Source organism: Microtus oregoni, unplaced genomic scaffold (assembly GCF_018167655.1).
Source record: "Microtus oregoni isolate MIOR12 unplaced genomic scaffold, Mior012 000031F_ref0000149, whole genome shotgun sequence".
Lineage (NCBI taxonomy): Eukaryota > Metazoa > Chordata > Mammalia > Rodentia > Cricetidae > Microtus > Microtus oregoni.
Genome location: NW_024543090.1, coordinates 22,370,189 through 22,395,238, shown reverse-complemented (window position 1 = coordinate 22,395,238; position 25,050 = coordinate 22,370,189). Strand labels below are relative to the sequence as shown.

Here is a 25,050-nt window from a genome sequence, read left to right as displayed (position 1 = left end):
GGCACCAGGAGTGGAGTACTGCTGTGATAGGCCTAGCCATGGTTTTGTTTAGAGGAATATGGACTTTGGGAATTTGGGTTAGGAAAGCAGAATGCTTTAAAGGCTGTTTAATGGGCCATCCTAGTAGGAATATAGAAGACAGTGGTGCTGAGTGTGTGGGGTTTTTTTTTGTTTGTTTGTTTGTTTCTTTTTTTTTTTTTTTTTTTTTTTTGGTTTTTCGAGACAGGGTTTCTCTGTGGCTTTGGAGCCTGTCCTGGAACTAGTTCTGTAGACCAGGCTGGTCTTGAACTCACAGAGTTCCGCCTGCCTCTGCCTCCCGAGTGCTGGGATTAAAGGCGTGCGCCACCATCGCCTGGCTTGAGTGTGTTTTGAACTGTGGGTGCCTGGATCAAGAGGTTTCAGAGGAGAAGAATGTTAATATGTAGCCTAGAGATTGTTCTTTTGATATTTGGGTAAAGAATGTGGCTGCTCTTTGCCTTTGTCTGGAAAATCTGCCTGAGGCAAGAGTTTTGGATTAATTCCATTGGCAGAGGGAAATCTCAAAACAGTCTAGTATAGACTCTGTCATGTGGTTATTAGTGTTAACTCTGATAAAGTTACAATGAAAAGTTATAATGAAAAGGAGCAAGCTGAGCAAATAAAAATACAAAACATACAGATTGACACCAGGATGTGGAATAGAGCTAAATCCTGTGTTTAAGGAGATAAATGGATTAAGAAATGGAATAAAGGGAGTGGTGACCTCAGAGCAAATTCCCACCCAGCTACATTTCCGATTTGTGAAAAGGAATTAAAGAAAAGCTTAGAGCCTGCTGTGGTGCACTCCTTTAATCCCAGCACTTGGGAGGCAGAGGCTGGCAGATCTCTGGGTTTGGGGCCAGTCTGTTCTACAGAGTGAGTTCAAGGACAGCCAAACTTAGACAACAGAATGTTAAAAACCTTATGAGCACGATAGTCTTTCCAGAATTTACAAGCCACATGCCTATTTCAAGTATATCATAGACTGATAGGATTTCATAATCCAGAAAAGTGTAGAGAAAATAGCTGGTTTTTATTTATTTTTTTTGCTTTAAATTTCATTTATATTTCTTTATGTCTTAGTTGGGGCTTCTATTACTGTGAAGAGACACCTTTATAAGAGCAATTTTTATAAAGGAAAACATTTAATGGGGTGGTTTACAGTTTCAGAGGTTTAGTCCCAGAAAATGATTTATGAGGAACTCATAAGCCATTTGTTATACCTGGAATATAAATTATTTTGTTGACAAAATTCTCAATATATTCTTTAGCAGAATTCTCTACAATCTTGGAGTTTATCCTTTACTTACCAAGCACTGTGTATAAAGTCAGCAACAATACAGAATAGTAGAAGATGTTAGTTTTGCCCAAGATATGAAGGGAAAATGAAGTCATATTTGCAAATCCCGGAGGTTCTAAACAGAAGAAAAGAATTAAAAACCTGGTAAACACATGAAAGTTAATTTCTCTAAACCTTTTCTAGAAGATTTCCTTCTTTAGATTTTCTGAAACTCAGAACCCTGGGGAGCCAACATACACAGAATCGCAGACGGCAGAGCTTAAATGTGGCTTTGTTGTAGGTCAGACAGACACACAGAGGGAATACCTAATTATATATACTATAATAGATTGAATTCTCAGATAGATTATGAGTTTAAATGACAGACACACTTGCCAGAGGTCTACATTACACTCTTTTATCCTCAGGTAGATCTGAAAGATTTTGCCATGTTCAGAGGATGATCAATCAAGCCATGACTCTTTTCCATAGGATTCGGTATTTAAGCAGTGCACAGACTTCTAAAAGCTATATCAAATATAAGTATTTTCCCTGTATGTGATGCGTTCTCACTTTACAGAGCCCTCCCCATCAGTGGACAGACAATACAGACCTAGGGACGACTCATGGAAGGACACAAAGGGAAGAAGGCAGCCAGCCGTTCGCAAGGGCAAGAAGAAAAGCCCTCCCTCCCAGGGTGGGGAGTCTTGGTCTTGGACTTTTAGAATTTTGAGAAAATGATTTTGCTGTGGTTTGGGCCAACTATGGTATGCTGTTATTTAGGACCTAACAAACTAATATACATCTTTACTTTAAAAATGTGGTGATAGTTCTGTCCAAATCCTTTGAAACTAGATTCTTTGTATCTTTTCTATTCATATATAATTAGTCATATATTATTCATATATTACATCCTGACTGCAGTTTCCCCTCTCTCTACTCCTCCCAGTTCCCCACCACCACCACCTCCCCTCCCTGGATGGCCAGTAACCAGAGGTTGGATATCCCTGAGACCTAGAATAGAACCAAACACAACTAGTAGAAAAAAAAATAATGAAATAATTCCTAATGATATTCCACTATACTCATAGATCCCTTGTATCTTTAAAGGAACATAAAGGTAGGTTGTAGCTATTAAGGTAATCAATCAGTCAGGAAGAATATGCTGGTATGTAATTTTAATGCTATTTTAAAATTAGTAACGCAACCATAACCCTCCAAGATTTAAATGTTAACAGAAAAGCTCTATGAATGCCAGTCCAAAGGCCAGCTCTTGCTTCTCTCTTTTGGATGTGACATAAAATAGTACTCTCTAAACCTGGCTGCTTCAGAATCACCTAAACACTTAGGAGTGGATTTCCATGCTGCTGCTCTTATACTCCAATCCAGTTAGGTTAAATTGACCTAGGAATCTATATTTTTAATGTCCTTAAGTGATTCTTTTTTTCCTTTCCTTTCATTTTTTTGTTTTGTTTTGTTGTTGTTGTTTTGTTTTGAGATTCTTACTCTGTATTGCCCTCTGGCCCCAAACTCACTATGTAGCCCAGGACATCCTTGTGTTCATGGCAATCTTCCTGTCTTAGCCTCTTGGGTGGTAGGATGACAGGCATGAGCCACAGCACACCTTTTGGGCCAGACTAAGTCATCAAAAATGCAAGGAGGACAAAAGTACTGCTGCCCTCCACCCTCTCAGTACAGCCTAAGCAGAAGCAGGACAGGACCAAGTAAGATTGCAGTAAAGGATGGAAACAGTTGGAAACTGGGGGAAAGGTTAGCTAGCTGTAGCTCCATGTTTCAGCTCTGTAAACCAATAATCAGCGTTAGGGCTTTGATAGGAACATGTTTATAAACAGTTTCACCAGGAAAAGCAAGAGTGGAAATACAAATGACTCTGTTTAAACACACTCCTGGGACGCTTCCAAGAGTCACGAAAGGCACACTCTCCAGTGCCGTTGCCCAGCTCTACTGACAGCAGAAGTAAGCAAGTAGGAAGAAGTAAGCAACAATTATGGCAGGTACCAAGGAGGCACACAAAATCTTTCTCCTGTCTTGAGACTGGCCTCTAACTCTAGATCCTCCTGTCTTCATCTCTCTTATGCTGGGATTCTATGCACATGACACACAGCCTGGTGGCATGTTGAATCTCCATGACTTCCTTAACAAGGATGACATGCATCTGCTATGCTCAAGGCATCAAGGTAGGTGTTAGCATACATGTTATTTAGGATGGGTGTTAAAAACGACAGACACAGTTAATCACCCTTAACAAGTCTGAGATGAGACAATTATAACACCAGACCACTTCCTCCAGTCATAGGCTCTCAACAGGGAGGAAATGGCTAAGGAGAGAAGGGGAAAAAAATCTGGTGAGGATGTGGGACTTTCTTGCTCACTGTCATCATTTGAATATTCACCTTCCTCTAACTGTATTAATAATGATCAATTAATTCCCATTATTTATCACTGTATTACAGAGACAGCACAGGGAAAGACATCTCTCAGAAGAGGTAGTGAACTCCACAGGCACCACCTCATAGCGACCCCATAGCCTGCTCAGAGTGTATTCAGGATTACACATGCACCACTTAAATTTTACCCCTCTCCAATTTGAGACAGAATGTCACTGTGTGGCCCCAGCTGGCCTGGAATTCCCTATGCAAACCAGCTGGCCTTGAACTCATGGAGATTCATAATGCCTCTGTCTCCTGAATTCTGGGATTAAAAGCATGTGCACTATGCCCAGCCAAATTCTTCCAGGTTGTATTAGTGCCTTATTTTTAATTATTTGAATTAAATTTTTTCTATTCAAAGGTATTTCAAACATAGACTACATTAAATAGCTATTTATAGAAAAACAATTACTTAAATTAAAAGTTGGCCGTTTTGAGTTATATTGTGAATTTGCCATATTTTGATTAAATCACATTTTATTGCCATATACTGGGAAGGAAAAGAATTATTTTTCAAGATAAATATTACAGAAAAACTAATGGTCATCTAAAGAATGCACCTCACAGAGTGCAACGAAGACAGTTCACACTGCTTTGTATCTTTGCTAACGATGAGGGTGTTATGGGGGTTTCGAGTCCTCTGAGAACAAAGGGAATCACGATTACTGACCTTTCAGCTCTGGGTATGCTAGATATCTAAACGTAATCAGAATGGCGAGCTGGGTCAGCACAATCAACACAAACAGGACCCGGGCCTACAGAGAAAGAGACATGGATGTGAACAGATATGCAGGCACAACTCCAGGCAAGGCTTTGAAACTGGCTTCATTAACAAAATGTAAGTGACATAATAAGAAATACGTATTTTAATCTATAAATTTCTTGCCAATAACTCCTAAGACCTTTATAGTTTTATAAATGATAACAGGAAATAGTAGAATACTTCCTCATAAAATACTTGGTTGTAGCCCCAGGTTCCTCAGACAGCTCTGGGGTGACGAGCAGAAGGAATGTCACCTGTGATTAATAAGAAGCTTTAGAAAGCCACCAAGGATAGGGGCTAGTTGCTAGACGGATCAGCTAAGCGCCGAGGGCTGGCACTGTGTTCTTACACCATCCCCCTTTGTTCTCCAGGGGAAAGGGAGTTGAATTCATCACTAAGGGCCAATAATTTAACCAACCAGGCCTACACAGTGAAACTTGCATAGAAACCCTGGCTGGAGAGTTCCAGAGGTGACTCTAGTGAATAGCAGGAGTGCTGGGACAAGGAATGGCATGTGCCTCGAAGGACGGGGACATTGACGTTCAAGCCTCTTCCCTGCCTCTCTTCTATCTGGCTGATACTGAGTTTATCCTTAAGTAATAGGAAGGAAACTGTCTTCCTGAGTTCTGTGAGCCATTCTAGAAAACTACTAATCCCAAGAAAGGAAGTCTTAGGAACCTCCAATGTACAGCTACTCCATCTGAAGCATGGGACATTCTGGACCCGACTGCTGTGAGGAGGGAGGGAGGGAGGAGGGCTAATCCCTTAGCCTGTGGGATCTACACTATTTCTTGGCAGTCGTTATGAGAATTGAGTTAAATTCTAGAACATCCCAATCAGTATCTATGGAGAACTAGAGAACTATTTAAACCAGAAAGCCCCACACATTTGGTATTGGAAGTGTGTGAAGAAGGGGAAACAGGGTTTTGTTTTTAACATCAACAACAAAATACTCTGTAAAAAAAATGTGGCTAAAGAGAACTAAATAAATATCCGATTAACTGATAATATCATGAACTGCTTAGTATTGCTTTTTCTCAATTTACTTGAACCAATATTAGAGGTTCATTATACCCGAAGGGTAATTTGTTTATTTAAAGTTGAATATGGGGCAGGGGTAAATCATATACCACAGGGCTAAATAAGCAAAGAATGTTCCCTCTCTCTCTCTCTCTCTCTCTCCCTCCCTCCCTTCCCTCCCCCCCCTCTCTCTCCTCTCTCTCTTTCTCTCTCTCTCTGTCTCTCTCTGTCTCTTCGTTTTTCGAGACAGGGTTTCTCTGTAGCTTTGGAACCTGTCCTGGAACTAGCTCTTGTAGACCAGGTTGGCCTCAAACTCACAGAGATCTGCCTGTCTCTGCCTCCCGAGTGCTAGGATTAAAGGCATGTGCCACCACTGCCAGGCTGAAACTCTGTCTTGAAAAAAACAAAAGAAAGAAAGAAAATCTCCCAAATAAAATTTAAGATTACTTGGGGCGGTGGAGGCAGTGGCCCCACATGCCTTTGATCCCAGCACTAGGGAGGCAAAGGCAGATGGATCTCTGAATTCAAAGTGATGATGTACAAAGTGAGTTCCAGGACAGCCAGGGCTACACAGAGAAACCCTATCTCGAAAAAACAAAAAGAATATAAAACAAAAACTTTAAATTAATGAAGAAACCACCATCCAAAAATTGTAATGATGAAATGAAATACCCATTATTCATTTTTTTTCAAAAAGCATAATTATGCATGTAATAAAAGCAAGTTGAAAAAAGCAAATTATTTAAATATTATGCATGTAAGTGTATACCCTAAGCTATTTGGGGGAAGTAAAATTAAGGAAGGTTTCAATTATCCTCAACAGTTTACTCTGTAGCCAGGCGGTGGTGGTGCATGGCTTTAATCCCAGCACTTGGGAGGCAGAGACAGGCGGATCTCTGTAAATTCTAGGCCAGCCTGGTCTACAAGAGCTAGTTCCAGGATAGGAACCAAAAGCTACGGAGAAACCCTGTCTCGAAAAATCAAAAAAAAAAAAAAAAACAAAAAAAACCCCCAGTTTACTCTGTATTATTGTGTATGTGTATGTGTGTGTTGTGTTAATGTTCATGACAAGGAAGATTTCATGGACTGTGAAATAATAGTCAGCCACAGTGATGTGCACTTGTATAATCCATGTACTCAGGAAGCTGAGGCAGGAGGATTGCTTGATCTCAAATATCCAAGGCTATCCTGAAAAACACAGTAAAACTTTGCCTCAAAAATCAATAAAGAATAAATATGCACACACATACACACAAACTAATATAAGAAAATAATCACAAGAAGTTCTTGAGGGCTAGAGAGATGTCTCAGCAGTTAAGAGCACTCACTGGCTGTTCTTCCACAGGATCCAGGTTTGATTCCCAGCATTACAACCATCCAAAATGCCAGTTCCAGAGGATCTGATGCCCTCTTCTGACCTCCAAGGAAACCAGGCATGCATTTGGTACACAAACATACATGTAGACAAAATACTCATACACATAAAAAAAATAGGTAAATCTTTATCAAAAGAAAGAAAAGAAAAGAAACGCCTGGCTTGGTGAGATCTTGGTGAGATGGCTCAGCAGTACAGTCACTTCCCAACAAGCTTGATGACCTGAATTCAGTCCTTGGGATGGTCCATGTGGTGGAAGGAGAGAACCAACTCCAGCGGGCTGTCCTTTGACCTCCACACACATGCCATGGTACATACATCCCTATCATATACACACAAAACATTGTATTCTTATAGATAAACAGTAAACTTTGTTTTATAAGGTTTAAAACTGTATTATTTAGAACCTTGCATTTACCATTTCCAGTGAAAACAAACACTCACACACAAGTAACATTTTATTGACTTTACTTACCACAATGTAGTGGTCAGTGAGGAGAATAAATGATGCCAAAGGATCAAATTTGAGATGCGTATTCTCTTTAGCAGAAAATATGTGGTGAACACTCTTACTTCTTCCAGCAGAATCCTAGTTACAAACACAGCCAAGAAGCAACTTACAGGCATACAGTATATGCAGGTTCTGATTGTACACCTATTTACAGTTTCTCAACAACAAAGGTTTCCTGGGCTTGAGGACCACTTTGTCTTCCCACACTAAACCTGAAGGCTGAATCTGAAGGAGGTGGGGTTGAGGGGCTGCACTGAGGAGAAACAGTGGTGGAGCTCAGACAGAAATGAGAAGAGCGAGAGGGTGGCGCACACCTTTAATCCCAGAACTTGGGAAGCAGAAGCAGGTGGATCTCTGAGTTTGAGGCCAGCCTGGTCTACATAGTGAATTCCAGTCAGAACCTATTTAGTGAGAGCCTGTGTTAAAAAAGAAGGAGGAAAAGAAAAGAAAGAGGGGGAGAAAGAGAATAATGGCTCAGTTGGTAAAATGCTTGCTGCTGAAGCAATCCCCAAATTCAATCCCCGGAATCCATGCGAAAAGCCAGAAATGGGCCAAAGAGATGACACAATCAGGAAGAATAGGGTTTGGACGCTACCACACATAACAAGCTTGGTGTCCTGCAAATGCCTTTTAACACCAGCTCTGAGGAAAATGACACACCTTCTTCTAGCTTCTGTAAATATACAGGTACACATACAGACATATAAACAAATACATATATATATTACCCCAGTCCTAGGGGAAGGAGGAAGAGAGATTGGGTCCCAGAATTCACTGGCTGGCCAGTTTAGTCATATCAGTCCAGTGAGAGACCCTGCCTCCAAAGATAAAGTAGAGGCTGGGGAAGTGGACTTCAGTGACTGAAGTTCTTGTGCACAAGTATGAAGACAAGAGTTCAGATACAGGGCTGGAGAGGTGGCTCAGAGGTTAAGAGCACTGGCTGCTCTTTTGTAATGAAATCTGGTGCCCTCTTCTGGCCTGCAGGGATACATGCAGGCAGAACACTACTAAATAAATAAATAAATAAATAAATAAGAGTTCCGATACCAAAAACTCACATAAATTAAGTGGGTATGGTGGCCTGCCTGCTTCTAACTCCACATTCAGAAGTTTTAAGTGGGATCCTCAAGCTGGCTAGCGAGACCAGTGTTGTGGACTATTCTTTTACACTGTGTGAACATATGTCACTGTGATTGGTTTAATAGCTAGGCAGTATTTTCATGGCAGAGTGAATGCTGAGAAGATGAAGGTGGAGTCAAGAAGAGATGCCAGGAGACACAAAGCAAGCAGCACGGGCAGTACAGAATAAAGGTAACAGAGCCATATATAAGAATATAGATTAAAAGATATGGGTTAAGTTATAAGAGCTAGTTAGAAACAAATCTAAGCTATCAGCTAAGCTCTCATAATTAATAATAAGTCTCCACATAACAATTTGGGAGCTGGCAGGCAGGACAGACAAAACCGCATACAGACCAGCCATATCTGCATGCTCTGGCTTTGATTACGAGACCCTGCCTCACTGAATAATATGGAATATTGCATGATATTTTGATTGTGTTCTGACAAAGCTTGCTTGGAGTCAGAGGGCAGAGCTAGCCACTAGTTGACCATAGAGGTTTGGAGAACTGTAGACAGACAAGACGGGGCTGAGGGGGATCTCAGTCCTTTGGACTGTAGAATCAAAGATGCAGGAAGCAACTGGTGGCTGCTCCCAGTGCTCTGATCTTTCAGGTTCTTACCCCAATATTTGACCCCAATTTTTTTAATTGATAAAGATTAATTAGATTAACGCTTCAATGGAAGAGCTAATAAGGATGATTCCCAGCATCAACCAAGGGCCTTCACATGCATGCACACCTATATGCATGTGTTCCTGTAACCATATCCACAGACATGCATAAACACACATACATACTGCATACACACATACAGATCATATATATATATATATATATATATATATATATATATATATATTTAAATGGGAGAGAATTTACAAAATAAGATGAAAAGGACAATAAAGCAGAGGTGGGGAGAGGGTCTACATGGTAAAAGAAATGGAAGATATTGCCAGGTGGTGGTATTGTACACCTTTAATCCCAGCAGTCAGGACAGGGGCAGGTGGTTGAGTTTGAGGCCAGCCTGATCTACAGAGAGAGTTCCAGGACAGCCAGGGCTAATTGTTATGTAAGCCTTGTTTGGATTCTGATTTGAATCAACCAAATGCATATGTGTGTACACATATGTGCACACATACACGCATGCATGCAAACAAACATGTATGCACACGTGTGTTCATACAACCATACCTATCTAATGTGATGTATTTAAATTGGACAGAACTTTACCATTAATGAGTGGAAGAAACAAGCTACCTGTTTAATAATCAATCAGTAGATTGAATTCTTTTGAGATAGCATCTCACTGTAGGAGCCAGCCATGATAAGCTTAATAGAAACAGACCACCCAAAGAAAGTTCTTTACCCAACCATTATCACCTGCCAGTAGAGGACTCAGCCATGATAAACTTAATGGAGGCCTGAGTCTCAGTAGTTTACCCTGAGGCAATACCTGGTTGCAGGAAGAACCACAAACTGAGATTACCCGAGCACCACCCAAGAACAGGCCATCCAAAGGAAATGCCTAACGTTTCAACCCTTGTAGATAGGATCACCCGCCAGCACACACTCACCAGGACACCCCTAGACAAATGTCAGCCAATCAGGGGTCCTGAACCTTAGAAGTCCCTCACCCCCACGCTTACTACTATAAAAACCCAACTCTAACTGACCTCGGGGCTCTCTGATTATTCCAATACGTTGGACATACAGAGAGACTGAGTTTGCAAATTTGTATAAAATAAAGGCTCATTGCTTTTACATACGACATTCAGACTCTTTGTTGGTTTCTGGGGGACTTTGCGGATCTGGGCATAACACTCACCAAATTACCTGGGCTGATCTCAAACTCATGGTCCTCTTCCCTCAGTCTCCTGAGTAGTTAGGATTATATATGTGCCACCTAACTAGGCTTTAGCAGATTAATTTTTTAAAGTCATGCATGCAAGATTGAAAACAGATATCCATGATTGCCTAGGGATAAAGGCAGATCACAAAGGACAAGAAAACTCGGGGCCAATGAGATGGCTCAATGGGTAAAGGCGCTTGCCACCAAGCCTAAGCCTGAGGTAAATTCCCATGACTGTATGGTGTATTTAAAGGAGAACAGACCCCCCCACACACACTGTCCTCTAACCTCCACACTTGCATCATGGTGCCTGTGGTTCTCCCTGCCCGGACACAGAAAATAAATACATAAAATGTAACTTCCAAGAGAACATGCTAAATATCCTGTGTTCAAACTTTATTTACTGCTTATTAAATTTGTTTACTACTGACTGACTAGCAATAAAACCCAAATCAGAGTTCACTGTGGCAAGAGCCCATGCAATAACAGAACAAACTAAAAACGACAATTTACCTGGACGGATACTTCTATGGTGTGTGTCCCGTTACTGTAGTTTTTAGGGTTCCACTTCAGTATGAAGATAGGACCAGACACGTGAGCAGCCTGGCCTACATTAGCTCCATCAATCTTAACAGCGACAGAAGTGATGGGGGATGAGGAAAAGGCCAGCACTCTGGAATGAGAGCATGTAGAAGGTGCATGATTTCAGTATAGGACATTGTTCTTAGAGAACAACACTACTGTAACCTGAGGACATAGAGTGCAGGTAGGGCCACACTGTACAACTGCAAAGACCTTGTACAACTTGGCAATGAACTGCTAAGAAATTAGCTGAGCGGAGGTGGTGCACAGAAGGCAGAGGCAGGTGGATCTTTGTGAGTTCCAGGCCAGCCTGTTCTACAAGAGCTAATTCCAGGACAGACTCCATAGCTACAGAGAAACCCTGTCTCAAAAAAAAAAAAAAAATTGAGACTATTGTTTTTTCTTTCTTTTGTAGTGTTAAGGACATGCTAGGCAAGTGTTCTACCCCAGAAACTATTATTTTTCAGAAAGCAAACCAGTTTCTTCTGAGAAATCTACCTGGAATAGACTAAAAATCCTTTCTGAAGAAATTCCTGAATTCCTGGTTTTACTCTTAGGAAGAGAATGCCTACTAATCCTATGTCAAGCCTATAATTCATTCATCTGGTTCCTGATGTACTAACCAGAAAATGCAAGTTATAACCAGAGCTTTTCGGATAACACCTAGTGCCGATATCCAGATGCCATTAAAAATACGATTGAGTAGTTAAATCGGGGTGTGCTTTCTGTGCACAGAGAAGACAGGACTTTGCTTAGTCTGTGCCTTACGGTGAGAATGATATGAGAACCTGTCTCTCTGGAGACTGCTTGTGAAGGAACTCTCAGAGGTGCTAACAGTAACCCTTTAGAAACGGACAAACACACGTCTCCTCCATGACGCTGCTCTCCCAGGGCTGTGACGCTGCACTGCTTGTCTGTCTGCCTCAGCCTCTCAGAATATGTCACCATACCTGGCTTGGATTACTTTTCAAAATAAAATTTTAAAAAAAATTTTAAAAGTGATCTTACGTTTGAAAGACGTTTCCCAAAAATAATGTCTCATTAGAATTCTTTTAACAAACATTACCAAAGTCATACATAAACTATATTTTGAATTTCATCAGGATTATACAACCTATTCTTTTGGCAGGTTATTTAGCAAAACAGGGGGTGGAGGAACCCTGATGTATAATACAAATGTCTAAAAGTAGAATATGTGGGGCTGAGGCATAGTTTTGTGGCAGAGCAGCTGCCTCATTGGAATACTGAAATGCCCCAAAGTAGCTCTGTCCTTTTTCAGTTAGCTCCCTCCTGTGCTTCACCCCACACACACCCAGCTCCCCAACCCCCACCCCCCCACCAAGCACATCCCACTGAGCAGACTAATCCCAAACAGCCACAGTGTTGTTTTAATAAAGGGAACTGAAGGCTTTGCAACATTTGACCCCCTGCTTGCCTCTGCTAGGGTACAATTGTGGTTTTGACTTATAAACCCTACTCTCCTAGAATTCTTCATAGCAGAAGCCTGCCCTCGGTCTAAGGCTTAAAGAAAGGGCTCTCATTTGTCCTTACATTTGTGGTGGACTGCAACTTTCTGCTGTGGATTATAACATATAAGGCCTTAATTTCATCCCCAGCCCTGCAAATAATTAATAAAAATGAATAAATAAGTATAGATTATAAGGTAATATGTTATGGTTGTAGCAATGTAAACACGCGAATAGAAAGACTGGAATAAAATATACAAAAAATAATTAAAAGACCCGAATAAATCCAGACCCCTCTAGCAGAAAGAATAGAGCCAAAAAAATCTAGCTGGAAAAAATAGAACCAAAAAATCTAGCGGGGAGAGAAGAACCAAAAATCTAGGTTAGCCGGTTCAGTGACTCTGTTCCAGGAACTAGCTGACCATAAAGTTAGATTATAATCTTGAGAATAATCTTGAGAAACGGGGAGTTGCCCCATTGTAATGATCACTGGTATTTTCGAAATTTTCCAATGACGCCCTCCCTACCCCCTTTGGGTAGTGATTTCTTCCCCTAAATACCCCTTCTCCCTGCTATTTGGGTCCAACTCTACTCCTGCGTGGGAAATGAGTTTGGGGCCCCAGTGCACTGGCTCCTGTCCTGTCAATAAACCTTGTGTGATTGCAGCAAGGACGGTCTCTCGTGAGTTTCTGGGGGGTTGTGTTATCCCGAGACTTGAGTGAGAGTCTCCCCACTCCGGGGGTCTTTCATAATGATTGGCTTAAGAGTTTCTGGATGATTTTAAAAGATTTTATCATCTTTTTTAAAAATTACATTTTAGGGGATTAGAAATAGTGGTAGAACATATGCCTGATATGCATGAGGCCCCGGTTCAAGTCCTAACTCCCAAATTATTTATTTATATATGTATGTATGTATATATGTGTATATAATATATATACACACATATATATGTGTGTGTGTGTATATATATATATATATATATATATATATATATATATATATATATTGAATGGGATGAAACAGTGAACACAGTTTACATGCGTAGCTGTTGAAAAAAACAGAAGTGGGACATCCCCTAGCTTTTACATGGGAATAGAATCACAATGACTTATTCTTCACCCATCTCAAAGTGAAAGTAAATTCTGAAACACTGAAACATACCTGATGTGTGTTGAATGGAAGAGCCTTTCTAGTGGTTCATGTTTGGCACAACTATAGAGGAGTGATTTCGGGTTGGTGATAAGAACCACGGGCCACTTGTCAAAGGTTACGTCTGCAAAGCTAAAGAGGTCGTGATCAAAGGCAAAGATCCGGTACCTGGAGGCCAGAGGAGAGTAAGGGAATTTAGTTACTTCTCATTCTGAGCTTGAGTGGGCTAAGGATGTAGTGGTGGAGCGCTTGCCTAGCGTACAGGGAGCTCTGGGGTCCAAACCCACGTGTGACACTCAGGAGGTAGAGGCAGGAGGATCAGACGTTTGTGGTCATCCTGGGCTAGCTAGTGAGCTACAAGGCTAGCCTGGGATACAGGAGACCCTGTCTCAAAAAGAGAGGGAGAGACTTAAGGATAAACACAGAACAAATGTAGAAACCACTGGTGCAGGGTGGGGTTGCTCCAGGCTCTTCCCTCTTTCCTGCAGCTTTGGCTTTCCCACTTGCGGGTCAGCAGGACTCTCACTGAGCTAATGACTCTAAAGTGTCCCAGAACAAGGCCTGTACTCTTTGATTTTAAAGCTTTTTAACTCGGTTCACTTTATTCTAGACAGCACTATTACACTGTTGTTTTGAACCTAGGGTTCAAACATCATAAGCCCAAGATCAGGTATTCTTCATTCCACCAACAATGCTATATCAAGTATGAACTCTCATTTAGTTGAAGAATTTAAATTGCTATGACAGCAATAACTAGAAGGTCAGGCACAAAATTCAAGGGAAAAAAATCTAGTTCCAGTGCACCTGAGAGTTTGGTCCACAGACCAGCCCACACCGATAACGTTTTTAATGGTGAGATTTGGACACCGTTAAACTCTTTCACAATTCTTTTTTCCCCCCACAATTCTTATGAACACTGGAGTTTAAAACTACATAGTAACCCAAATGTGGTGGCTCCTATCTGTAGACCCAATCCTTGAAAGGATTAGTCAAAAGGATGGTGAGGCCAGCCTAGGCTAAAGAGTAAGTTTTAGGCTAGCCTGAACCATGCTTTCAAAAAAAAAAAAAGATAGAAAAAGAAAAAAAAAAACACACATGGTTATGTATGTCTTGGTCCCGGCACTCAGGAAGCACAAGTATTTCTACATTGGCCTAGTATACATACACAGCCAGTATCAGGCCAGTTAGGGGCTATGTTGCCTCAAAAAGAATAAAAGAGACAACCCTACATTCTAATAGACATGTCTTAAAGTTTACATGGCATAATGATGGTAAACATCAGTGCTTTAGGGGCTGGAGAGATGGCTCAGTGGTTAAGTACACTTGCTACTCTTGCAGAGGACCTGGGTTCAGTTCCCAGCACCCACATGGTGGTTCACAACCATCCCTAACTCCAGTTCCAGGAGATCTGTTCCCCTTCTGACCTCTGCAGGCACCATGCATGCACATGGTGCACATACACACATGCAGGCAAAACACCCACATAAAATAAAATGAATATTTCTATTAAAAAAAAGTAATTAATTAAAAAAAAATCACTGTTGTAACAAGGTTTTACATAATGGAAAAGATTGCTAGAGACACATTAACCGACAGCTTGACAAGACCTGGAGTCACCTGAGATGGGTTTCTGGGCATCTGGGGGGGGGGAATAATTTGATTTTGTTAAATAAAGAGGGAAGAACTCCCACTCCCACCCCATTGTGGGTGCCATTTCCTGACTGGTTCAGGGATGACATAAGTGAAGGGAGCTGAGCATTCTGCTCTCTTCCTGACTGTGGACACGATGTAATCAGCTACTTCTGACTCCTACTGCCTTGATTTCCTCAGCAGGGTGGACTGTCACTTTGAGCCAGAATCAACTTTCTCCCCTAAGTAGCTTCATCAGAGTGTTATCACAGCAACAAGCAAAGAAATTGAGACGTGTGTGAATTTATTAGCCTGGTGGTGGCACACGCCTTTAATTCTAGCACTCAGGAGGCAGAGGCAGAAGGATTAAAGGTTAGCCTGGGCTACATAGTTAGAACTATTCTTCAAAATATCAAACCAAGGGGACTGGAGAGATGGCTCAGAGGTTAAGAGCACTGGCTGCTCTTCCAGAGGTCCTGAGTTCAATTCCCAGCAACCACATGGGGGCTCACAACCATCTGTACTGAGATCTGGCGCCCTCCTCTGGCCTGCGGGCATACATCGAGACAGAATGTTGTATACATAATAAATAAATAAATAAATCTTTAAAAAAAAACAAAAACAAAATAACAAACCAAAACAACAGAATTATCATAAGTTTTTCCTGGGATAACCCATCAAATAAAGTGTCACTGTTTTAGCAAATGTGTGTAAACTTCATTTGCAGGGAGGCTTCCTTACCTTCTATTGTCTTTCCAGTCTCCCACCTCAAGTTCCAAAGTGCCCGTAAAGTGACGAGTGTGTAAAACAGGCATCAGTCCACCAAGAGTGTGGAGGTGCCCACACAAATAAGCTGTGGCCGAACTAAACAATGAAAAATAAACAGAATGAATGAACAAAGACAACCTGTTTGCCAAATCAGTAAGAGAGTCTCTTCAGAAAAGCAAGTGGATTCAGCAATTGGAAATGACCAGTTCAGGTTCTAGAACCAGCCTTACCTCATTACTGTCCGGATCCCCGGGGACGGAGAAAGGATAGTAGATGTTGTAAAGTGTCCAAACCAAATTGTCTGGTTGCTCTGACTACTTTTCTTGGAGAACGTTAAGAGTTCCTCCATCTGTTTCTGAAATGTGAGAAAAATCCAATGCCAGACAGGTCAAACATTTCCCCTAAAGTTTATAACAATAATCACATTGTCTGTGTGGCCCAATTCTAGTAGGTCATGACCTGAATAGATCTCTATCAGTTTGAACCGTCTTCATTCACATTCTACTCCATTCTGAGACGACTGCAGTGAGCAGAGCAAGTACCATCTGCATTTGATGCATATGAAACTGAAGAATAAGTTAGTCACTGTTTGCAGGGTTAGGAGTGTGGCTCAGGGGTAGAGCTTTTTCCTAGCAGCAAGCACGAGGTCCTGGGTTCAATCCCCAGTGTCAGGAATGGGGGAGAATAATTTTCCCCTTAATGAGACAACTAATTTTTTTAGTTTTGTGTACTGCTATATCACAATTTCTAAAAGAAACACTAAGCCAAAAGTCTAAAACATACACATGTTATATGTCCACCGACAAACCTAAATGTCTTAATGTCTCTATTCAATATAGTCAAATACTAGAAACTCCAACAAAATAAAATACCCACATAATGGAATACTCAGCAGTAAAAAGGGAAAAGCTACGGATGGCCACAACCACAGACACACATCTCAGAAGCATCACACTGAGAATTAGAAGCCAAACCCAAGAATGCATACTGTAGGATCACATTTACCTAAAAATTTAGAATAAATAAAACCATGCTGATAGAAAATCAATCACTTGTACCATCAGAATAAAGACAGATTCTACAAGAAAACTTTCTAGGGTGGTAGACAGGTCCTAAATCTTGACTGAGAGAAAGTTAAAACAGCATATACATTTGTAAATTCTTCAAACACTTAAAATTAGTATATTTTATTGTATTTAAAACACTTCATGACACTGATTTCAAAACATAATTTGCACATACAGAATATGTACTTATAATATCTATAACATGCATACAGTAATGAATTTCTGGGCCTTACCCTTTCTAATTTGGTAAAATTGGGGTAAGACTAGGGAGACTCAGGGGCTGGAGAGATGGCTCAGTGGTTAAGAGCACTGGCTGCTCTTGAAGAGGACCTGAGTTCAGTTCTTAGCACCCACATGGTGGACCACAACCATTTGTAACTCCTGTTCCAGAAGATCTCGTGCCCGCTTCTGATTCCCATGGGCACTGCATGCACACAGTATACAGACATATATGTAGGCAAAACACTCATACAAATAAGACAAAATAAAAAAATCTAAATTAACAGAAAACCAGGAATTCTGCATTAGGTAACACCACAATTGATTTTTATGTACTTGATCTGTGCATTGTATACTTAAAACTCTATTCTAAGAAAAAATACTAGTTCACCAGCTCACTAAAGGCACTTGGTGATTAGGAAACGAAATATAACTGTATCCTGTATTCTTTACTTCTAGAACCTTCACATAACTCTGAACCTCTTTTAGCTCTTTCAGTGCCTGATGAACTCTGCACTTGCTACAGTTTTCTGAACTGGTCACATGCTCTGATACTAGATGACACACCCAGGAACTTACTTGATCTTAGCTCCTTTTACTCTTCTAAGCAGATGCATGTGTCTCATGTAAGAGCATGTGCTCATCAAATAAGGAACTGGCATTTGTTGTGCTAAGACATAGCAAGAGCTTCTCAGATTCTCAGGTTCTTAGCCTTGCCAAAATGTTTAAGTTGTTCTCTTATTAGAAAAAAATATAGACTACTAAATAATATTGGCAACAATATAACATATAATATACTAAACTATAGGCCCTGTAGCTTGCTGAATATAGCCTATACTTAATACATATTCAAAAAACACTTGATAGATAAATATAAAAAGTGTGGTGCTCCCTTCCCAACTTTCGGGTAAGAATAGAGACAGAGCAGTAACAATTCTGAAGCAGCTAGTAGCTTCTAGACATATCTGTAACCGCAGTAAAATTTTTCTGGAACATATCTAGATAACAACACGTTTACTTCAGGTAACTAAACAGTCCAAATATATTCAAGAAAAAATAAAAACAGGTAAGCTAAAAAGGGAAGTGAATTTTTTCAACTCATACCTCATCTAAAATTCCAAAGAAATTATAGGGTCTCTTAGGCCCTGGCCTTTGGGTGGCATCCACAGAGATGAAAGAATAGTTGCCAAAGGGAGTACTGTGCACATAATGGAAAGAGCCGTCCTTCTGCACAGCAGAATATTTCCTAAAAGATACAGACAGAAAGGCTTTAGTGCAATGATAGAAAGAGTGGGCTTCATGTTAGAATAGTAATAAAAGCGCGTCAAGAAAAGACTTCTAGTCAAGATAATACAATCTCTGGTCTGGACAGAGACCTAACATTCCAACTGGACTAGGCCAATCACCTGACCAAGGGATCACCCCTAGGATGGCAGAATCACTTTAAGCCATGCTAAAGAAATATGACTTTTTTTTTCATTAATTAATTTACTGGGTTTTGGTGTTTTTTTTTCTTTATTCTCTTCTTCCTCTCCTCTTCCTCCTCCTCCTCTTCCTCCTCCTCTTCCTCCTTCTCCTCCTCCTCCTCCTCCTCCTCCTCCTCTTCTTCTTCTTCTTCTTTTTGTGTGTGTGAATGTGTGGAGACTGAGTCTCACTGTGTAGCCCTAGCTGTCCTGGAACTCACTATGTAGATCAGGTTGGCCTCAAACTCAAAGAAATCTGCCTGCCTCTACCTCTTGAGACCTGGGATTTAAGGTGTGTGCCATTGTGCCCAGCTTGCACAAGGCCGTGGGGTCAATATCCACTACAACAAACACCTGGAGAAAAACGAGGGACTCTTTATTAAAAGTCTAACCTGGCAGCTATTCTGCACACTCACGTTTGAAAAGCAATGGAACAGACCTGCAGCCACAACCCATCTCTTAAGAACATTTCACTCCCTTTTCAAGGCCTTTGCTGTGTCTACCCTGTGACGACCTTTACCTTTCCTGACTTCCTGTAATGATTCGCACGTGAAGCAAGGCAGCATTTCATCAGCCATCCCTTCACACTCTTTTCTAATGCTGTCCTGACACATCTTCCCTCCTTTTAGTATTACCAGAACATAAGTTCCTTGGAGGCAGGGTCCCTGATAGCTCTTCTATCCCTGAGACCACACAGCTAGTGAAGAGCTCTTGAAGAACACCTAGTGCTCGATTAAATGACAAAGCACAATAAATCTCCTCAATAGCCGGAACTGAAAGTGAAATTGTGACCAAAAGAAGTATCCCAGCACACTGAAACGTAGGGACTGCTTCTAACACAGAGGTTTCCAGGTGAAATCACACTCATGACATATGAAGAAAATGTAATGTTGATATTAATCAGAGGAAAGGATAAAGCAGTCATGGGTGACCGCTGGTCTTTCTGGCCAATCCAGAGGTTGACAGTATCTCAGTTTTCTGAAATCCCACTGACCTCAGCAGTCCACCTACTAACACTCCTCCAAAGGACTTCTGCTTTGTCCCAGTTGTAACTAAAGAAATTAAAGGAAGCTGGGTGTGGCGGCTCACGCCCCTAATCCCAGCATTTCTGAGGTGGAGGCTGGAAGAGGTGGAGGTGAGTTCCAAGCCAGCCTGATCTACTTAGTAAGAAACAAAAAAAGAAACAGAGAGAAAGAGAGAGAAAGGAAAAGAGAGAGCCAAGCGTGGTGGCTCATGCCTATATTTTTAGCATGAGAGGCTGAGGCTGGAAGGAGAATTAGAAGTTCAGACCAACCTGGGGAACATAGCGAGATCTAAAAAGAATCAAAGCAGAGAAAAATATTTTTAAAAACGGACTGATTGTAACACACATGCAGATATGTGCTCGTGTGCACGCATGCGCATGTACACACACATACATGATAGCTCATTTTCTAAATTATCAAAAATTCTTTAAACAGAAATTTCATCTTTTAAAAATGATTTCATTTGCTGGGAAGTGGTAGTGCAAGCCTTTAATCCCAGCACTCAGGAGGCAGAAGCAGGCAGATTTCTGTGAGTTCAAGGCCAGCCTGATCTACAGAGTGAGTTCCAGGAGAAACAACAAAGCTACAGAGAAAGCCTGTCTTGGAAACAAAGATTCCACTCATTCATTGACTGGACTGACCCTCCTTCTGACAGATCCTACTTAGTAGTCTGCACTGTGATCGTTCAGGTACCTGTAATAATTCGTGATGCTCTCCAGGCTTGGAATGTTATATGCGTCTAAAAAAAAAAAAAGCAAACATTCACCTATGCAAAATAGAAAAATGTAAACATGTCAATGACATAAGAACACAGCACTTTCTGTAACCCTTTAAATGGCAGCATGTCGCTCAACTGGACATTTTAAGAACAGTAACTTCACCAAACTCAGATTACCTGGAAGCTTTTAAGGCACCTAATATACTGAAGAAATAGTAAGTATTTTGTAATTTTGTTTAGAACAAGTCAGTTTCAAAATTCTAAGTCTACACTGCTGTTGCTGCTTGTCTGGAACTAGCTCATGTTGATCTCAAACTCTCATTCATTGGCTTCAGCCTTCCTTATGCTGGGATAACAGGCAAGTGCTACTCTACCCATCTTGTTCTGTTTTCATCATGGGGTTACAGAGGCAGAAAGAAATGAATTCTACACATTCATAACAAGTGCTTCTAACAGAGTGTCCGTCTAGTCCAGGCTGATCCGGAACTCCCTATTCTAGAGAGAATGACCTGGAATCTGTTGTGAGGCTCTGACCTCTACCTCAGGAATGTTGCCACACCCAGTACACAGTTCGGGGGATCAAAGCAAGTGCCTCACACATACAAGGCAAACACTCTACCAACTAGTTGAGCTAGCTTCTCAATCTCAGGTCTATGGATTTTGACAAATACACAGTGGTATATCCAAGACCACAATCAAACTATAAAGCAGTCTAATCATACCCCAAATTTTCTTCATGTTTTTAAAGTCAGTTTCTCCTTCTACCCCTACCTCTGGCAACTACAATCTGTCATCTGCCTATAGTTTTATCTTCTAGATGTCATATAAATGGAATCATACAGTACGAAGATGTAGATTTAGTTTCTTTTCACTTAACAAAATATAGGATTTTTTAAAAACACAATTTTTTGAGGTTTTTTTTTTTTCAAGATATGGTTTCTCTGTAGCTTTGGAGCCTATCCTGGAACTAGCTCTTGTAGATCAGACTAGTCTTGAACTCATAGAGATCTACCACCTGCCTCTGCCTTCCGAGTGCTGGGATTAAAGGTGTGGGCCACCACCATCCAGCATAAGCCATAATTTCTGAAGAACTCTTTCTCCTTTGTAAAGAGGAAAACATCATACTAACTTTCACATGTTTTAGATTCTCTTTTTGGTTTTTCAAGGCAGGATTTCTCCGTGGCTTTGGAGCCTGTCCTAGAACTTGCTCTGTAGCTCAAGCTGGCCTCAGACTTACAGAGATACACTTACCTTTGCCTCTGGATTTCCTTTTTTTGTTTCTTTTCTTTCTTTTGTCTTTTTATCTTTTGAGACAAGATCTTGCTATGGAGCCTGACCGACCTACAGTTTGCTATATAAACTATGCTGGCCTCAAACTCACAGAGTTCTACTTGCCTCTGAAGTTTTAATATCATATGTTACAGCTGTGTAGAAGAGATGTGGTCTTTAGCTCGGTGGTGGTGGTGCATGCCTTTAACCCCAGCCCTTGGGAGGCAGAGACAGGTGGATCTCTGTGGGTTCGAGGCCAGCCTGCTCTACAGAGTAAGTTCCAGGACAGGATAAAGCTCTAGAGAAATCTTGTCTCAAAAAACAAAACAGAACAACAACAACAAAAAACCCAAAAACAAACAAAAAAAAAAGTAGCCTTCATTATATCTAACTTTATGTTATTAGTTCCCATTTTATAACTTTATAATCTAAACTAGTAAAATCTATGTTTCTGAAGGGAGTGTGTGCGTGTGTGTGTGTGCAATTTTTATTTGGCTCTTGGCTTTTACCATGATTTCCTTTGATATCCAGCCACTTGGTTTTTTCCAAGACTCTGGTCTTCTTCAGGATTCTCTGGTAAGTTTGCCATTCTACCTCATGTTGTCTAGATCCCAAGTGTTCCTTTGTTTTGGCATCTGTCAGGTCTCCTGTGGGTTTACACAGAATTGAACTGCAATGTAAAATAAACTCCGGGGGGGCTCAGACAAACACACACCCGAAGGAATACAAATTCTTCAGCTACTCAGCACACATACATAAAATCAGTTATGAGTCCACATATGCCCAAAGCGAGCCATTTAAACCAACATGATTGTCTCAGCAAGGGCTCTATTATCATAAGTTAACAAGTGTTTATGTGGTTATTATGATATTAGAAATGATTTATAAAAAAGCCAAAATTTCTTTGAAAGCAAACAGAACACCTGAAGCAGGGGTTTACTGAGGACTGATACCTCATCTTAACAGAGGACGTGTTTCAGTAGAGTGACAACTGAACCATCTAATAAAAAAACACAAATACATCTTGGACCTTTTTCTCTGCCCCAAACTTTGGGAGCACTTGTGCATAGACTGGAAGAGTATAGGAAATGCAGTTAGAAAACTACCAAGGGATGAAGTAACTTGAATCCTTAAAGTAATTGAAAACATAAGGTTAACCTCTTTGTACAGAAAACGTTAAGTCAACAAAGGAGAACTTTTGATTCCTGGTTAAAGGGTTTTTCCTAATTCTCAAATTCAGTGGGACATCAGCTGGTACATCATCACATCAACACACACTCAACACACATACACACACACTCAACACACACATACACGACATACACACTCAACACACACATACACGACACACACACTCAACACACACATACACGACACACACTCAACACACACACACACACACACACACACGAGCGCACGCGATACATATATCGCAGACCACACCTAGTCATAAACACATCACACGCCTTATACCTACTGCTTTGAGAAAACCTTGAGATGGCAAAGCATTAGCCTGAATCCTGACTATAGTATCAACTGGTAAAGGCAATTACAAAGTCCCCTTGCCTGTAGCTCAAAGGGCTTCCTGTCAGCTGCGTCCACAGAGTTCCTGTTCCTAACATCCTCAAGCCAACAGTTGCTGCCCATTCTACCATCAAGAACTACAGTACATCACCACCACAGCACAGCACAGCATAGCACAGCATAGCACAGCACAGCACAACACAGGAATCCCCCCCTACCAGTGGCTAGGACAAGAGCTGGTTGAATGATGTCAATGGTTTCCGAACAGAACTTCTCTAAGTCCAATGCTCTGCCGGGATCTTGAAATCTGCTCAGGTGAATGTCGGATATCTGTCAAAAGCAGGCATTGGACAGAGACACACAATCTGAGTCAGGAACGACAGGGGTGGCCCAGCAGCTCTCGGGCGCGGAAAGGGAAAGAAAAAGATTCGCCACGGAACCCCGGGGAAGGAGCGAGCGGGGCTCTGACCCTGCAGTCGGCACGCGACCGAGGCCCCTGCTGGGCTGGGCTGGGCTGCCCACCCCCGCGTGGTCCCTTGCCTCCCGCCGCGTCACCTGCAGACCCCAGAAGACGTTGTGGGCTCCGGATCCCGGGGCGGGGTGCGGCCTCTGGGCGTCTCGGGGCTTCTGCAGCGGCGAGGGGGGTCCGGCCAGGCCGTAGTGCTCCAACAGCAGGGCTGCCAGCGCCGCCGCCGCCAGCCCCGCCACCACCCGGAGGGCCAGCACTCCCGCCATCGCGGCGCGGCCCCGGTGCGCTCCGGCCGCACTTCCGGCCTCTAAGGCCGCCTGCCGGCCGCCGCCACCTCCACGGCTGCTAGTCGCCTCAGCCCCGGCCTCCGCGGCCCCGCCGCCCGGCTCCCCGGCGTTTGCCAAAGTAGTGAGGACCAGGAAGAGCCAAGAGAGGGGGTGGCCGGGAGGCAGCGCGTCACCTGGCTCCTCCGGGGCCAGGCATCCCTGACCTCCGTGGTGCGGCCTCGGCACCTGTAAAGCGAAGTTAATGATACCTTCCGTGCTGCAGCATGCTTGTGAGAATCAAAGTGTGTATGAGGACGCCTCTTAAAATACAAAAGCGACCGGAGGCTCACTCTGGCCCCTTCTGAAATAACATAACCCCCACAGAATTTCATGTCTTGTGAAAATTATCTTTTTCCTTATCCTGCTTTTATGTGTACTCATTTATATGATATTGTAGCGCTGTGGTACGCCTGCCAATATTTCCTATAGACCGAGGGCAGGATAATTAGATTCTGGTTCCGGCCTTAATTTATCTAACCTACTCTATTATGTATTGGTATTCAGAAAAAAATATTTTTAATTCTTTTTTAGTGCGCTTTTTTTTTAAAAAAAATTTATTTTTATCTGCATTGGTGGTTTGTCATGGGCGTTGGGTTCCCTGGACTATTGTGAGCTGCCATGTGGGTACTGGGAACTGAACGTGGGTCCTCTGGAAGAGCAGTTAGTGCTCTTAACCTCTAAGCCATCTCTCCTGAAAGAAATATTTTTATACAAATAGTGCTTTGGGCTGGAGAAATAGCTCAGAAATTAAGGGCACTAGCTGCTCTTCCAGAGGTGCTGAATTCAATTCCCAGCAACCACATGGCAGCTCACAACCTTCTATAATGAGACCTGGTGCCCTCTTCTGGCAGCAGGCATACATGCAGGCAGAACAGTGTATTAAAGTAAATAAATAAACCAAAATATCTTTTAAAACGTTTACTTTTATTTTATGTATCAATGTTTTGCCTGCTTGTATGTCTGTGTACTACGAGTGTGCAGTGCCCA

General features: G+C 41.8%; 1 protein-coding gene across 2 annotated transcripts in view; it reads right to left on the bottom strand.

Annotated features, from left to right (window-relative positions):
- Tmem62 (transmembrane protein 62) overlaps window positions 1-24,355 on the bottom strand; it is a 32,354-nt gene extending 7,999 nt beyond the window's left edge. The window contains exons 1-12 of one of the 2 annotated variants that reach the window (XM_041678901.1): window positions 23,824-24,355; window positions 23,487-23,598; window positions 22,254-22,391; window positions 20,451-20,496; window positions 18,374-18,515; window positions 16,214-16,338; window positions 15,957-16,079; window positions 13,599-13,754; window positions 10,900-11,059; window positions 7,381-7,494; window positions 4,418-4,502; window positions 1,329-1,433 (exon numbers count right to left, since the gene is read on the bottom strand). In XM_041678901.1, coding sequence (XP_041534835.1) covers window positions 1,329-1,433; window positions 4,418-4,502; window positions 7,381-7,494; window positions 10,900-11,059; window positions 13,599-13,754; window positions 15,957-16,079; window positions 16,214-16,338; window positions 18,374-18,515; window positions 20,451-20,496; window positions 22,254-22,391; window positions 23,487-23,598; window positions 23,824-24,003 — 1,486 coding nt within the window. In that variant the 5' untranslated portion in view covers window positions 24,004-24,355. Of the gene's footprint in view, window positions 1-1,328; window positions 1,434-4,417; window positions 4,503-7,380; window positions 7,495-10,899; window positions 11,060-13,598; window positions 13,755-15,956; window positions 16,080-16,213; window positions 16,339-18,373; window positions 18,516-20,450; window positions 20,497-22,253; window positions 22,392-23,486; window positions 23,599-23,823 lie in introns of those variants that run through there. The other variant, XM_041678903.1, reaches the window with a different exon arrangement.
- Between the last annotated feature and the right edge of the window lie 695 nt (window positions 24,356-25,050).